At 42.3% G+C, this 16,098-nt stretch overlaps 2 protein-coding genes across 2 annotated transcripts in view; both read right to left on the reverse strand.

The window, feature by feature from the left end:
- Positions 1 to 9,695: 9,695 nt before the first annotated feature.
- The window catches only part of LOC308366586 (alpha-tectorin-like), a gene marked incomplete at both ends in the record, with an annotated part of 78,311 nt that continues 71,908 nt past the window's right edge, over positions 9,696 to 16,098 (reverse strand). Inside the window, one exon of the mRNA XM_080840302.1 lies at positions 9,696 to 9,742. Coding sequence (XP_080696428.1) covers positions 9,696 to 9,742 — 47 coding nt within the window. The remainder of the gene's footprint in view (positions 9,743 to 16,098) is intronic.
- LOC308366489 (alpha-tectorin-like) overlaps positions 9,973 to 16,098 on the reverse strand; it is a gene marked incomplete at both ends in the record, with an annotated part of 34,103 nt that continues 27,977 nt past the window's right edge. The window contains 7 exons of the mRNA XM_080840204.1: positions 9,973 to 10,089; positions 10,283 to 10,445; positions 10,728 to 10,973; positions 11,305 to 11,465; positions 11,680 to 11,864; positions 12,037 to 12,156; positions 15,677 to 15,945. Of these exons, the coding sequence (XP_080696330.1) occupies positions 9,973 to 10,089; positions 10,283 to 10,445; positions 10,728 to 10,973; positions 11,305 to 11,465; positions 11,680 to 11,864; positions 12,037 to 12,156; positions 15,677 to 15,945 (1,261 nt within the window). The remainder of the gene's footprint in view (positions 10,090 to 10,282; positions 10,446 to 10,727; positions 10,974 to 11,304; positions 11,466 to 11,679; positions 11,865 to 12,036; positions 12,157 to 15,676; positions 15,946 to 16,098) is intronic.

The raw sequence follows: 16,098 nt of genomic DNA on the forward strand, positions 1-16,098 counted from the left end.
AAATTTCAAAGGCATTCTTATCTAAATAGTATTATAAGCGTTGAATTAAAAATGTACATTCAAATTATGAGATAGTTTCACGAACAATTTCAATTCTATAGTATAGTCAGATGTATAATAGAAGAATTTGCTCAAATACACCTTACCAGTATTAAGGCTGGTTGTGCCGAATGTGACCGTAGCGCTCTGAGTTTCCTCTGGATCTCTGAGGTCCGATTCTCCCCATCTCTTTTATAGATGGCTTGGTACCAAAACAGGCTGGAGGTGGTGCATTACTTCGCTCAGGTATGTAATCTCTAAACCTGTTTACAAAAAATCGTTCTTAGTGTATTGTACTGCTTCCCGTAATCTCGTCGGAAATATTAACATCTCTTCCTTGATGCTTTGACAGGTGTCAAGAGTTGAGAGCAACCCTATTAAGCCCTGGGAACCAGTGCACAGACAATAATAAAGGCCAGTTCAGCTATTACACTGCTGATTGACTAAACGATTGATTATGCCATGACATGCAGAAATTTGAAGACATTTTGACATTTTGTCTTGCCTTCATAGGACAGTTTAATTCATTTCAGTATGATTGACCTGCATTATGCCAATGGCAGTGAGCATTGCAGAAATCTGTTGATGAGGAGTGCCATGAATTCTGAAATCATGAAATCAGAAATCTGTTGTTGAGTTGGGCCATGAGGTCAGGCCTCACTGACGCAGGCACAAGTCCCAGCTCTCCACTCAGAGAAAGACGGCTGCAGGGAGTGCTAAGGAGGTCATGTGTCACTGAAACTTACACACGCTTCTCAAACGCAGGTGTACTGCTCTTAAGTAGTACTTAACTAACGCTGTCCATGTACACACTGCTGAAACATCCCCTAATTTAGTGATATCAGGTGAAATTACTGCTGCCTTTTAAAATCCTAGGACCTGCATCGTTAATTCACTTAAAGGTGAAAAAACACACACAAATAACGATTAAAACGATCATAATATTACACCGCATTCAGATTTGTTTGTTTGATGATGTGTCAACATGTTAAGCCTACTCAAGACGTCCAGCATAAGCCCGCTCTTTGCCACTTGCAAGTGTCCTACGGTGAGTGGCATGCTGCCAGAGCAAGAGAAGGACTTTGAGGGTCAGGAAGATGTTGAGGGTGATCGCGAGGAAATAAGTTAATAGGCCAAATATAGGCCTATGGTTTATTTTGACAGCACAAAAAAGTATTCCCTACTCCACTCTTATCGTTAATGTATTTAATATTTTTCTTTCTATTTAACATGATTTTTCTCTCTCTAATGGTTCTGTGTTCCCCAATCTCTTCCACTTTCTGCACCAACTTGTGAGCTAGGCCTAGGCCCTCCTAAATGAGGGCTAAGATACACGCCTCCATCCACCCCCTTCCGAGGTTGCAAGTCCTATGCTTGTCTACACTGATCAATCATTGCACTGTGATGACAGAGTGAAAGACCAGGACCACAAAGTTTCCAGACCCCAAAGAAAGCTGTGTAAATTTAAAGCCTGACATATATTATGCATAGACAGAGACACAAGGGTGCAAATCACTGAGGGGGAAATGAAATGGGCGCAGTGAGCATTAAGTCAAGTCAACATGAAGGATAAAGTATTTTTTAGCCTTATATGAGGAGAAAATTCTCTCACTGTTAATGTGAGATTTTTAAGGTGGATTCACGTGATGTAGTTTAAATGTCTCTCTGCCCATATTATATGGAGTAACTGATTATACGGATAAGAGCCTGATCTTGTTTTTCTGAACTAGCTGGCTGCAATTGTTGACGAGATGGCTGCCGAGCGGCAAGACTTGCCTTTAAGGACTTTGGTAAAAAGCATAGCTGTAGTTGTCCTAGCTGGAATCTCTGGGCTCAGATGTGACTCACAGATGTCAACTCTTCTACGGGCCCAGTGGCGCCTCGTAAGAAGCTCCTGAAAGTTATCCACCTCTTTTACTCTGTCTGAAGGAAGCACAGTGCTATGATTGATCAGTGTAGACCAGCACAGTCCCCACCGGACTCGAACTTGTAACCTCGGACGTGGGAGGCAGATGTGCTTGAATGGAGGTTAAAACCCATGGGTGCTAGTGTCTGTCGCTAACATGCCTCCTAAGGTGTCGGAGGGTCAGGTTTACTCTGGCTCAACACACACACACAGTGTACAGTACTGTCATGGGTAAGGTGCCACACACACTAACACACACACACAGCATACTGTCATGGGAAAGATGCCACACACTCACACAGCGTACTGTCATGGGTAAGATGCCACACACACACACACACACAGCATACTGTCATGGGAAAGATGCCACCAAGGACAGAGGAAGGATGGGGATGAGGGCCTGATGCTGGTATGGTGGCATGACATGACTGTGAATCTAGATAACACATTCCTTCCTGTCATCATTATAAACACGTGTGTTTCATTCTGTTTGAGTTTAGTCACAGGAACAAGTGAAAGGCCATGCTCAGTTTGTGAGTATGTGTTTGTGTTTGCGTTTATTTGTACCAGTGTATTTGTTTGTAGACAGTGCATGGCTCTATGTATACATGTGTAAGGAACCACTTTCCAGACAGATTTGGGAGTGGGCAAAGGTTTTTGTGTTTTGTCTTTATGCTCTTCACTGAAATACAATATATTATTAAAGGACCCTATCTTATTAGTCTATAAATCACTCCATAGTCATGCACCTGAATATATAACAGGCATGCTCTCAAGGTACACACTCAGTAGATCCCTGAGGTCTTCTGGCACTGAACTCTTAACAGTTCCAAAAGCCAGAAGCAGCTTTTAGTTTCTATGCCCCCAGCCATTTGGAATACTCTGCCAGAACACCTAAGAATGGCTGAAACAGTGGAAACCTTAAGACATATCTCTTTAATCTATCACTCGCTGTAATATTCATCTGTTTATTTATCTCTGGAGAGTGTTTGTAACCCCCCCCCAGCCCCCCTTTTTCCTTCTGTGAGGTGCGTTGTGTTACCTCCTGGTATGAAATGTGCCGTACATATAGTTTGATTTTATGACCCACAGCCTACAAAGACGAGAACTCCCATGTTTCTGAGATCTATGTAAAAACCAATCTATTCAACTGCAGGACTGAGTCCTGTCAAATGAATCCAAACATGACAAAGAAATCTTCTTACAAATCTTCTTACAAGACACTTTATACCCCTAATTCCATGTTCCTGCCCTTAGTTTAACCCTTGTGTGGAAAAGCACAGGTGGAGAGAAAGAGACAGAGAGTAGAGATAAAAAAAACATCAGCAGGCCAGGGGTGTGAGAAAAGAACAGGGAGAGAACCAGAGACAGAGAGTAGAGATAAGAACAACAGCGGGCTGTGAGAAAATTCAACCTAGTGGAACAATGCATCTCTGGAATGTTTTTAGAGACATCATTTACAAACACCTGAACCACACCTAATTAACCACTCATTTCTGCAGACTAGTATGTTCCATCTAGGCCATCTGTGTTCTACAATGCGAAGATTCCTGGCCTGCAACATTTTTACTCAGCAACACACTGTCATCAAAAGTGTGTGTATTTGTGAACATGTCCTGGTGTATGCTCACAGTAAAGGAGTGTGTGTGTGGGTATGAAGAGAGAGGATGAAGGTAAAAAAAAAAGGATGAGGGAGAGAGAGACGGGGAGAGGGAGAGAGAGAGGATATGGGAGAGAGAGAGAGGATGGGAGAGAGAGGGGGGGGGTGAGGGGGAGAGAGGCTGAGGGAGACAGAGAGGGGGAGAAAGGATGACAGAGAGAGGTTGGGGGAAAAAATGCACAGAGGATGAGGGTGAGCGAGAGAGAGGCTGAGGGAGAGAGAGATGGACAACTACAAATGCAAACAGAGATGATTAGATAGCAGAGGCAGAAAAAAAGAGACTGAAAAAAAAGTCAGAAAAAAAGAGACTGAGATAGCAAATTTAGCCCACAGGTTAAAGCAACAGATGTATTAGATAAGGAAGCACTCATACACGCACACACACACACACACACACACACACACACACACACACACACACACACACACACACATATTCACTCTCTCACACACACTGTCACACACACACACACAGATGTAAACCTGTTTTTAATCTTTTTTTGTCTCACTCACCAAAGACAGGTGAGATTCAGTTTTTCGTCCATTTTAGGGGGTCCAGTTCTTTCCGCTTTGCTATTGTAAGTGGGTCTTGTAGGAAATTATTCAAATAAAGACTTGATTTCAAACACGATTGATCCTGGACAAGAGTGTTTTGACATTTTAAATGACATTTGTACATGAAAAGATATATGACATTATTTTGTGGTGGATGCTCCTTCAAGTCTTGCTTAACGCTGGTCACAGGCATGTGATCTGTGCTTTAATTCCTTGGATATAAACATCATGATGGTGTTTCCACCAGCCAACTGAGCCAAACACTAATCTTTAACGCTAATTGACTAATTGACTAAGTATTAATGATATAAGTACTCACCTGATTCAACAGCTGGCCTTCCCACATCAAGTCAGTGTAGTAGAAACCCTGTGGGAAATGAAACACTGCCATCATAACTAACCTTTCCAAAGAGTTTAAAGAGATTATTCAGTAGATAGTGTCATCTTTCAGAGAGCTTATTCATTAGATAGTGTCATCTTTCAGAGGAATTTATCACAAACAAACAGACATGGTGAGAGAGAGAGAGACAAATGGAGATGCATGAATGCACACAAATATGTGCAAACCATCAGCAATCCTGTTAGATGAGCAAAATCGCCCAGTCCAGTGGTAGCAAACTACCTGTGTAGAAAGGGTTCTTCATTTTAGAAAGGTCCACTGGATTTTCTTCAGATCAGGACTGATCCAGACTGGATCTGTGTAGAACTATAGCCGTCACAGCAGGAGTTTAGCCTTCTTCAATGTGGCTGTATCTTTGTACTTTTATCAGTACCAGTGATGTTTCAGATAATGACAGACATGTCAAGTGGTTGGTTGAGAGATTGGCTTGCTGCATGTCAGGAACATTGACATTGACTGATCTGCAGTTTCACCATGAAAGATACAATCATGATTATTGAGTGTTTTTTGTCTCTCTTTATCTCAGACACACACTTCTCTTTCTGCTTTCTCTTTTTTTTAAACGATGAATTCAAGGTTATTCCATAAATCAGTGTGATTGACTGTATTGCCCTGATTAGAAACAGTTCTCTATATCGGTTTGCCTTAGGGCCTGGTGGTAGAAACACACATACACACACACACATACACACACACACACACACACATAACACCCAGATGACTAGCAGTGGTTTGGTTACGCTTCTTTTGACACGAAACAAGGCTGTCACCGCCTGAGGAAAAGAAAGCTACTAATCAACCTGAAATATCAAAGCCTGGAAGGTCAGAGAGAGGCACGGGCCCACTCTCAGAGAGAGAGAGAGAGAGCCCGGGCTCACTCCCAGACTGCAGCACAAGAGGGAGAAGCCAAATTAAACACATCACACAAGGTTTATATAGAAAGAAGTTAGTGTTCTCTGACGCCAAAACACTTTGTCAGCAGGGATTACCACGTGGGTCTCTCTGACGTCATCTTACTATGCTTTCTGTCATGCAAGGATGTCAGTTTTACACAAGGTCGAAAGAAGCACAGTTCGACCCGTCTTACCCACACATGCTCTTACACATATGCAGACCAAGTGGCGTTGTGATGTTTGACATGTCAGAAGTGCTCTTAGGCACTTTCTATATGAAGGCTGGAGATGATAAAATCTGGATTATGATATTAGTTCCCACCAAGTTAAGTAGTAATGGGATGAGTACCGATCACCTAGGCCAGGGGTACTCAATAGGCGGACCACAGTCCGGATCCGGACCCAGACGCAATCAAATTTGGACCAAAGCCAAAATCAACATTCTAATTTAATCATGATCCAAGCTAGTTTTAATTGGTGCGTGAATTCACGCTATATATTTTTGGCCTACTCGATGTGGTTTCTATCTTCCGTATCCAATCCAGAGGTCCAATCAGGAGCTGTAATAACAGCATCACTATGCCATCTCACTCACTCAATGTTGGCCGCGAGCGCTCTGTGGGTCACGCAGGTTGTGTGCGTCACTGGCAACAATGCGGGCAGATAGATTTGTGAGCGGTATCTTTTCCCATCAAACGAAAATCATGGCGTACTTTACAGTAAACCCGACAAAAAACGAAAAGTTGATTCCAAAAATCGCAAATTTAAGACAGAGTGGACTGACAAGTATGCATTTGTGCTGCTTGTGGGGAGCATAAAACCGATGTGTTTAATCTGCAACGGTTGCCCTATCAAAAGTGGTAACGGGAAACGGCACTGTGAAACAAAGCATGCACACTTCGAACAGAAATACCCGCATAACTCCGAGGTAAGGGGCAGAAAAATAAACCATCTGCAATCATACCAAGCAACATGCAGTGTAATAGTTAGATCAGCCACACAACAAGAGCGTGCATACCTCAACATATATGGTGAAAAACAAATACAGGAGCACACTCACTAATGGACACTTACATCAGTGCCTCCGCCTGCCTTCACACCTTTTAGGCCCAAGTTTAAACCACAAAAAAGTGTCATCTTTCACAGAAATAAGGCCAGACCACATCATCTTATATCCATAGTTCGAAAGTTTTTGTTGGAGTTATGTTTTGGGATTTTGACCGGCACTGTTCCTGACCCTGGACTGAATGGAAATTTGACGAGTGGACCTGGGTTTGGGTTGCTAATTGGGTACCCCTGACCTAGGCCTACACATTAGGATGCTGTCGCTTTAAATAGATACGCTCCTGGGCTGTTGGGTGAACGGTGGTGAACAGGTGAACAGGTGAACGTACAAAAAGGGAGGGTTTTCTTTTCTCGGGTACTATGTAGTAGTGGCGGTAAGCTAGATAATTCATACTGATTGTAACCTAGGCAGCCAAAAGCCTACATTTATACACACACGTTTTATTGGTTACATGATTATTATCCGTGAGCTTTCTCTGGAACGTTCAGAATCAGAGGCTAAGGATTACCAAGATACGGATGATCCATTCAACTCGCTGAGCGGTAAGAAGTGCGGTATTTTCGTTCCTTTTTTTGATCTCGTTGCAATGCATTGCTATTTTTTGTGTTTGAAGAAGATTTGTGTTTTTTTTATTATAACGTTTGGATTACGTACCCGAGATAGTTCTTCATTCTAAAAGATATCGAGGAAGCAGGCCGACACTGCGCTCTGTCGGGACTCACTTTTTAAGGACTTAAGGAAATGTTTTGTTATTTAAATAACCACACACTGAATGTCAACGAGCAACACTGGCAGTTCATGTACTGTATTATTTCTGCGAATGTGTTTCTGTTATGTTTATATGGCCTATTGGCGTTTAATACAGATCACCTGATTTTAAGGTACAGCGAAATGTAACGAGTTCTTTTTTGGATGAAAATAGAATTTGTTTTAGCGTCAGCAACTAATAAACTAAGTTACATATAGCCTTCACAGAAAAACCATGTTCCTGCTCACATAAGAACATGATTAAAACAAGGTAATTATTAATACAAGGCACTTGATTAATACATTCTTACGTTATTAACAGTGTTTTGAAATGAATTATACCATCACCCTTAAGTGAGGCAAACAAGGCCTTGGATAGGTATGTATGTGTGTGGGAAGCCACTGGCAGCCTGCCATCTGCTGGGAGGAAGAGGATCAATACTTTCTGTAGTTTAAATTGTACAAACAATGGCTGTTTTCTGTCGTCTCTGTAGTTAAGGTTTCCATTTCTGTTTCATAGAAAATAACTGTTGAAATTCTACTGTTTATTTACAGTTATTGAGGTAAACAAACTCAGGTTTATCTCTGTATGGTTCCTTTTCATGTAGCGAAAAATGTGGTGTGACTGCAGATCTGTGTGTGACATGCGGTTATCATTGAAAACCTACGTGTGAAGTTGTTAGTACTGTCACCTGCGGAAATAACTGGATGTGGATGCGCTTGCATATGACCTGTAGTGGCAAAGTAGTCAAACAACATTCCACTTTCACATTTCTGTTTGAAATGGAACTTTCCACTCAGTAATCTAATCGGCTCTAAACCTTTTCCTCCACGCACATATGGACATCAGCTGCCTCACCTGTGATTAGCTGGAGAAGACCAAGCTATAGCAAGGTACATATAGACATATATAGTTATGAAGCTGCTATGCAGTTTGAATGACTTCTAGTGTGTGACAGCCTCTCGTGGATCTGTTTCTCAGGGCACTGAGTGCACAACCATGACTTTACATCACTTAAAGCATAACACTACATAGTGCACAAAAAGCACTTTAAATCCCTTAAAGGCATTGCACTGGATTAGACATCTAAAACGTAGTTCATGGTATGATTGTCCCCCCTCACATTTAAGACACAAATCCCCATGCTTGTCTGCACATGTGTAATGTATGTCAGGCCTGTAAATCGCCATTGATCATTGCCATACAATGATACTTTTACTAGCATTGTCACCAGGGGGGCGCCGTCTTATTCTAGCATCCATATTCTTGTTGGAAAGTTAAGCTCAAAGACTTTACATTTTGAAAGTAATACTCTAAGAAATGTCAATCACTGAAGACACCATTTTGAGTTACCTAAAGTCACTTGAGCAGCTGCTTGTTTATTTATAGTTGATAATAGCAAGAACTTGAAACTCGACTGGTCTCATAACAGGAGGCAGGTGCTTTGCAGCAAATCCTATCACCCACACGCAGATCCACATTCTTTTATTAGAGTGACAGCTCTTCCCCTGACCTGACCCACAGCCAACACTATCTTAACTAAATCATTACATGTGCACTCGCTCAGTAAGTAGTTATTTGGTGCTTCTGCCGTCTATCCATTGTACATACCACTATTACTCTGTGTTATGCCTCTTTCTCATCTCTACTATTTCCTACTTTTTCCATTGGATTTTTCCGCATTGGAATATCACAATGGAGCCATTTTGAAAAGCTTTAAATAAATCCCTCTTTTATCTATTTAATTCAGAAAGGCAGAAAACCCTCAGCAATGGTCTGACTGGTTTTCTATCTGTCCATCCATCCGTCTGTCCTTCCACTATTCCCATTAATGACACTTCACTGGGTGTCACTACATTACTTCATAAAGACACTGAATCCAAATCAAATCAAACATCATATTTTCTATACACACATAAGAACATCAGTGATCTGCAACATTTGTAACCACTTTATTTATTTAAAATTTGCCCCAAAACACCATAAACACCATGAAAGGATGTATTTATAACAGTAATACATCATGCTCAGCAAGGAAATAGTACACCCTATAGTTTGTCAGGAAAATGGTTAATAAAGAAATATATTTGCAAGTGCATATCATTTCAGATGTAGCTGGTATGGCTAAACATATTTTCTGATATGAACACAGTTAATGTAGGTCTTTACAGACCCAGGTGATTGTCTAGGTATGTTCTTACAGCAATGAATATCAATCAGCAGGACATTGAGGAAAATGTTTAATATTTAAAGAAATAGGCCACATTTGTAAGTATAGGTTCAGATGTAGCCAGTATAGCTGGAAGTTTTTTTGAAGTGATTGTCTGCTTTGAGTGTGGGTTTGTCAGAGCCAGGTGATTGTGTAGCTGTGTTCTGCTCTAGATGAGAGGAGTGAGAGCAGAGAGGAATAAGACTATCAGAGATGCAGTCAGACCCGAGGCTTCACAGGGTTTGGGACAATCATGTCTCTCTCATCTGGAAAAGAAACACAAATGAGATGACAGAATTCATTTGGAGTCAAGGGAACAATTTCAGACCACAATAAGTAAATGTAGATCTCTAATCTAGGGTTAGGTAGGTAACAACCCCTAACAGCACTAAATATATACAGTATAAAGGATCAAAACGCCTGCACACACACACACACACACACACACACACACACACACACAATTGCCAACTAGATGGGTGTAGTCAGTGTTGAATTATCCATGTTTACCTGCTCTGCCACTGGCCCAAACTAGAGGCCCCAGTGAGATGGAGGCGCTGTCATGGAAATCAACAGAGCGGCGCTTCCTCTGGGGGTAACCTGGGTAACAGTGCTGTAAACAGGAAGAGAAAAGGAACAGAATAGTTTTCTTTTTAACATTTGCTCCTAATATGACTATATTCGGCAAAGCTATATTTTATTAAAACATCTGTGACGAACATATTAGGCTACAATTATAGCCACACTTTGACATTACTCTGCGAGTCAGATTCCCTCCTGGTGTGCTCTAGATGTGGTAAACTTACGGCTGTGCAGTCGTTGCTCGCCACCAAGCACAGGTGGATGCTGCAGTGCAGGTAAACCTTGGAGTTGTTTGCAGTGAAGGTGAACATCCTGAAGGAGAAGCGACCTGATGTGCTGACGCCATTCTGAAGCATCTCCACTGTGTTGTCATTGGGGTTGGGGCACCTAGAGGGGGAATAACATATGGCAAAAGAGGCAGTGAAGACAAAAGGTACTTATGAAGGAGGGTATAAACCCAAATGATGAGCAACAGAAAAAAGGTTGAACAAATAAGGACTCAAATTATGATGATGATAAGCAAGTGTGATAGTGTGGTAAGGTAAAAAGCATGTGTTTAAAATGTTGTAGGAGCTCTATGTCTCCTATTCATTTAGGCACGTGTGATAGTCTGGTAGTAAGGTTTGTAAGAGGTAAGAGTGGGTGTATTGGTGCGTTGGTACAAATTACTCGTTTCTGATGAGGTCCCAACGGATGTGGTAGTCTGCCTGATTGACAGGAGTGGCCCAGCAGGAGTCCATCACCACGGCGATCTGGCGGCTGTCCACTCCGTCCAGGCGGACAGCCACGTACATCCGCTGGTTCACCGCCACAGTCAACCTCCCAGAGAACGCATGGGAGAATCCTGCATCTTCATAGGGAATCATTCGGACACGGTAGGATCCTTGACCTCCTGGTAACTTCTTAGTCAAAACACTGTAGAAATAAAAACTCAATGTTTTTTTCCAGTTCATTTTCAGACATGCAGAAAGCTTAGGCTTTGATGATAGTAGTAGTTCCTCTATGAGGGGCTTTAATTTGGGGGGAGTAATTGATGCATTGTTTTTGTGTTTTGTTTTTAATATTGTGAAGACTACTATCTGTATGGGGGCACTGTGTTTAATGATTGAGGAATAGGAGAATTCAGTCTTCATGAACTTATCACTGGTTTTTACACAATTTATTGTGTTTAGTCACTGGAGAAAGGTACTGCAAACTAACAAAGAAGTGAGTGAGACAAGAGTGTGGACATAATGGCAAAACCAACCTCTCCAGGGGGTTGATGTCCATGTCCATGGAGAGTGCCTGAGTGAGGGGGTAGACACAGCAGAAGAGCAGTTCTATTCGTCTCTCTCTGCTGATGGGGCCACCGACTGAGTTGGCCTCCCCCTGGATTAAGTTCTCATAGATGAAGTGGGTGCTGTTGCTCTGTTGGGCAACAGACATGAAATAAAGGGGTCAATGTCTTTGGTAGAAACCAACAATGGTTTCATCCATATTCTGCTGTGAATTCTGAGTAAACATATTTAAACTGATGGTGGCTTTGCCATTTTTTGGCTGTGCTTTAAGATTAACACTTCAAGACAATCCTCCTCTAAAGAATAGCTTATTTTGTAAATCTTTGGTGTAGAAGCTGTTGTACCCTTAGAGTGGTTCCACAAGTGTGATTCTCATTGTCGAAGAGGAACTCCACTCTGCCATCTTGGAGTGTGCCGTTGCAGCTGGGGTCGTTGAGGTGGAGGGTGTCAGCCGAGAAGCCTGCTTCAAACAGCTGGCAGCGAGACAGAGACATGGTGCCTGTGCTGCTGGAACAGTACTCCATGGAGTCTGAGAAAGAGGGGAGGAGAGAGAAAGGTGGAAGGAGTTAAATAAGGTGAGGGGAAGAGTGATATGGGAAAATAAAGAATATGGAATATAATACATTTCTATCCAACATAGTAATATCAATAGCAGTATTACCATTAGTAGTAACACTGTCAGTAGTCATATTAGACCTTACCAAAGGACTCAGCATGAGGTTTCGGGTGATCCTCATTGCAGAAGCAGCCGTAGACTCCATCTTTCTGGCCACACCACTCATCCTCAGCGCAGTCCAGTTCTTCACAGGGGTCATCAAGAGCTGCTCAAAAAACATGGCAAATCCAGATAGTAGAATTAATTCAAATAGGAATAGGACGAAACAGGTGGGGTGAAATATGATCGGTGGAGACACCTGGATGTATCAGTAGACCAATTGTAACACAAAAGTAGAAAAGCCAATCTAATAGGCAGAATAAACCTAATGTGCACTAAGTACTGTATTGCAGGTCATTCAGATATTGTTGTGGCTCAGTAGCCTGACGATGTCATACTCATAATTCTAGTCAGAATATGAGTCTGATATTGCTCCATGGGGCTGTGATTATGGGACGTGTTTCTACCGAACTAGGGTAAAAAAAAAATGCCTCTTCCCTCAATTGGATATACCTAGAACCAATCAGAGCAACGTAGTATCACGGCGGGGCCAGCTGATACATTCAAACTTTACCGGATCGGCAAAAACATCTTATCGATTGACAAATGCCTTGGTCACGTTTCTCTGTTATTCTTTCAAAATGAATGTGCTGTCAATGTCTTCTAAAACAGACTTGAATCCCCAAATGTTTGCTCTCCAGTGGCAGCCATGTCTGTTGAAAACTAATTCAACCCAAGCGTTGGGGACGTAGTTGATTTCGTTACGGTTGATCATCTGTCCATCATCGTATAAAGCCCGCCCTGACAATTTGATTGGTCTGGCCGAATCCTACCATCTGATTATTTTCACCCTGATAATTTTTAGATGCGTCCGGCACAGGGGCGGAGTGGGACACAAAAATCCACCGGGACAATTCTGACTGCACCGGCCCACCACCGGCCCATAACGTGCCCACAACGTGCCCACAACTGGCCCAACCCGCATCCCCTCCACCTCCCATATGTCAACTGCAGAAACAAACGGGCGGCTTTTGATCATTATTGTTAGATTTATAGTTGATGTGTGGGTGACAGACATGACAGTGACAGTGTATTTGTATATACTTATGGAAATACGGAACAAATCGCGTCCCGTATTGGCTCAAATGTTATGCTAATTCGCAACAATGTGTCATGTCAACTCACTCGCACCTAGTTGACGGCTGGTTGAATAAATCCGTAATTCTTGTACATTTTGATGCACTTTCCTCCAGCATCCGCCTCTTTTTCAGTCTGGCCTTTTTGCCCCCTCCTTTCTCCTTTCTCTTATGTCCCTCCATCAGGCCCGCTTCACCTGCTATCTCTCCCTGATAGCCGCTAGTGACAGTGTATTTGTATATACTTATGGAAATACGGAACAAATCGCGTCCCGTATTGGCTCAAATGTTATGCTAATTCGCAACAATGTGTCATGTCAACTCACTCGCACCTAGTTGACGGCTGGTTGAATAAATCCGTAATTCTTGTACATTTTGATGCACTTTCCTCCAGCATCCGCCTCTTTTTCAGTCTGGCCTTTTTGCCCCCTCCTTTCTCCTTTCTCTTATGTCCCTCCATCAGGCCCGCTTCACCTGCTATCTCTCCCTGATAGCCGCTAATTTATCTCCCTAGGTTCACTTGATAAAGGCAGAACGATACGCATTTCCCATGATGCTTTGCACCGACTATTCTACATTCAACAAAAAAAAAAACGAATTAAATCGCTGGCCAATTTATATTTGTGGTCATGAAAGTAATGGAGCGTCTGAATAAAAAGAATTACATCAATATAGGAGGCTAAACAAAAATCAGAAGGTTGGATTGATGGGAGTGAGTTTGACACACACCATAGGTGTGATGTACAGAGACAAATAGTGCTATAAATCGTGGTTGGACTGCTTACTTTTATAACTCTCGGAGAATGTAGAGATTTTCCCGGGACCAGGATTTGACGTATATTCAAATGGGCCGCTCATGAATTTGATGCGACGGCTGCGAAGGCCGGCCAGCAGGCTGGTTCTCGAGAGATTATTGGCCTACCGGCCGACCGGGAAAAATCCCAGTGCTCCCGATGGCCACTCCGCCCCTGGTCCGGCATCTCTATAAGAGGGTATGTCCGTCCGTCCGTCTGTCGGTCGGTCGGTCTGTCTGAAACGCATTCTTTCAATTGTAATTCCCTCCTGTGTCCACAAGGTGGCATAGTTGAATTGAAGCATCTTGTTGTCCGCTCGGACTTGTTCCTCAACGGAGCAGTGCCAGACCGAACTTCCAATCCTCAATATTGTGGGCGGGGCTTAGTTCGGTCTGGTATCCAGGCTAATGGCTCAGGCTAAGCAAACAGTCGGTGCAGTAACTTTCTGTGGTAGATTTTGATTTATGACTGGTTTTCATCACAAAATAATATTGTGATATATATATATATATATATATATTCCTATCTGCTACGTGGTTTACCTGTGAAGAGTATCCATGAAATTAGGCATTTACAACATTTGCATCCTTATTTGCTGGCTGAACTACTGCAGACATCACATTGTGCCCGTCACAAATCAAAGAGGATCCAAAAGACGACTGGTCAGACACAGAACTCGAGGCTGTTGCGCGGGCGGGGTTTGGTAAATTTGACCATTGATTCACGACTAACGGTATCATTTCTCAGGTAAGATATATTGTATTTGTATTTCCTAAGCACAACAGTCAAATCATAAATACCTGAATATGACAAACCTTGACTCACGGACATGGGTAGGTAGCCTGAAATATACACTTAAAAAAAAAAAAAAAAACTTGGATATCTAGCTATCGTTACCCGTGATTAAGTTTCGAAGTAGCTAGCCTATATGCTAACTGCTGGAGTGGTCTTGGTAATAGGTTTGGTAAATGTGTGGTGTTTTGGTTGGGGCGAGTATGCTAAAGTTAGGTTTGTACAATACTGAAGTTTGTACTTTCCTGTTGGGCATATTTTTGGGAAAATATCCTAAATCCTCCCCTGGATGGATGTACAGGCTTTGTCGTTTGGTTTTATTGTCTACCATTTCTTGGACCATAGTTGTTCTCTGAGCGAGGCTATCTGTTCTACTTTCGTCTGATCTGTAGTTTGTAAAGGTAAAATCAGTGTCTGTCTCCTGTGTGTGGTATAACGAAACACTTAGTGGAAGCTTGTGCTAATGCATACAAGGCAGGCTCTACCAGTAAGCGCCAGACAGATATACTCTACTGGAAAAGATAGGTAGTTCTTCTAAAATTTGCAGAATAATAACAAACCTATTTGTACTATTTCTTTGCATTTTGGCAGTTCTTATCAGCACTATATTTATTGGTTCATAGCAGATATTCTATCTATATTCTATTAAGTACATCACAGTAGTCATGGTGTGTATGTAAGTGAAGTAGCTATCACTTTCAGTGCCCCAGAAGAGGAAATAACTTCCTGAGGTGCTGCCTTAATGAATGCTTACATTAATGGCATTAGTAATTCATCACTCTCTGCAGGTGTCCATAGTACCTCCACAGCTTTATCATGCTGTTAGACCTCCTGGGGCTGATAATAATTTAATTGACTTAATACATCTATTGCTTTTAAAGTTCCAACAAAAATGTAAGCAATTAAAATATCACTGAGGTAGGCAAGGCAGGCAATGAAAATTATGTCCACTAGATGTACTCACAGCAATGCAGTGCAGAACGCCATTCTGTTATTTGGAGCCCCAGCACAGTGCAAGCTGTCTCATAGGCCTCCACCGCTGAGCACAGCATGCCATTGGCTGGTGTGTAGGCACAGAGATCATACACGCAGGACGTGAAGTACGCCTGTGGGTCAACATGCAGGTGGCACTGCCGGAACGGGCCGCTGCTGTTGGTGATGATGCTGCACAGATCTGTGTATTCTGTTCTAAAGAGACACATCCCGTCTCCAATCCGGTCACTGGCTCCACATCTAGGGAAGATCAGGAGAAGAACATGATCCACAATGCAGTTCAGGAGATACTCAAAGAAATCAATATCAGACATGTTGCTTATTTGAATGTTAAAGGTGCAGATGGCAGCTTTGTCAAGACACAATAACTTACTTTTCATAACTAGGATTTTT

Source organism: Sprattus sprattus (assembly GCF_963457725.1).
Source record: "Sprattus sprattus genome assembly, chromosome: 6".
Classification (NCBI taxonomy): domain Eukaryota; kingdom Metazoa; phylum Chordata; class Actinopteri; order Clupeiformes; family Clupeidae; genus Sprattus; species Sprattus sprattus.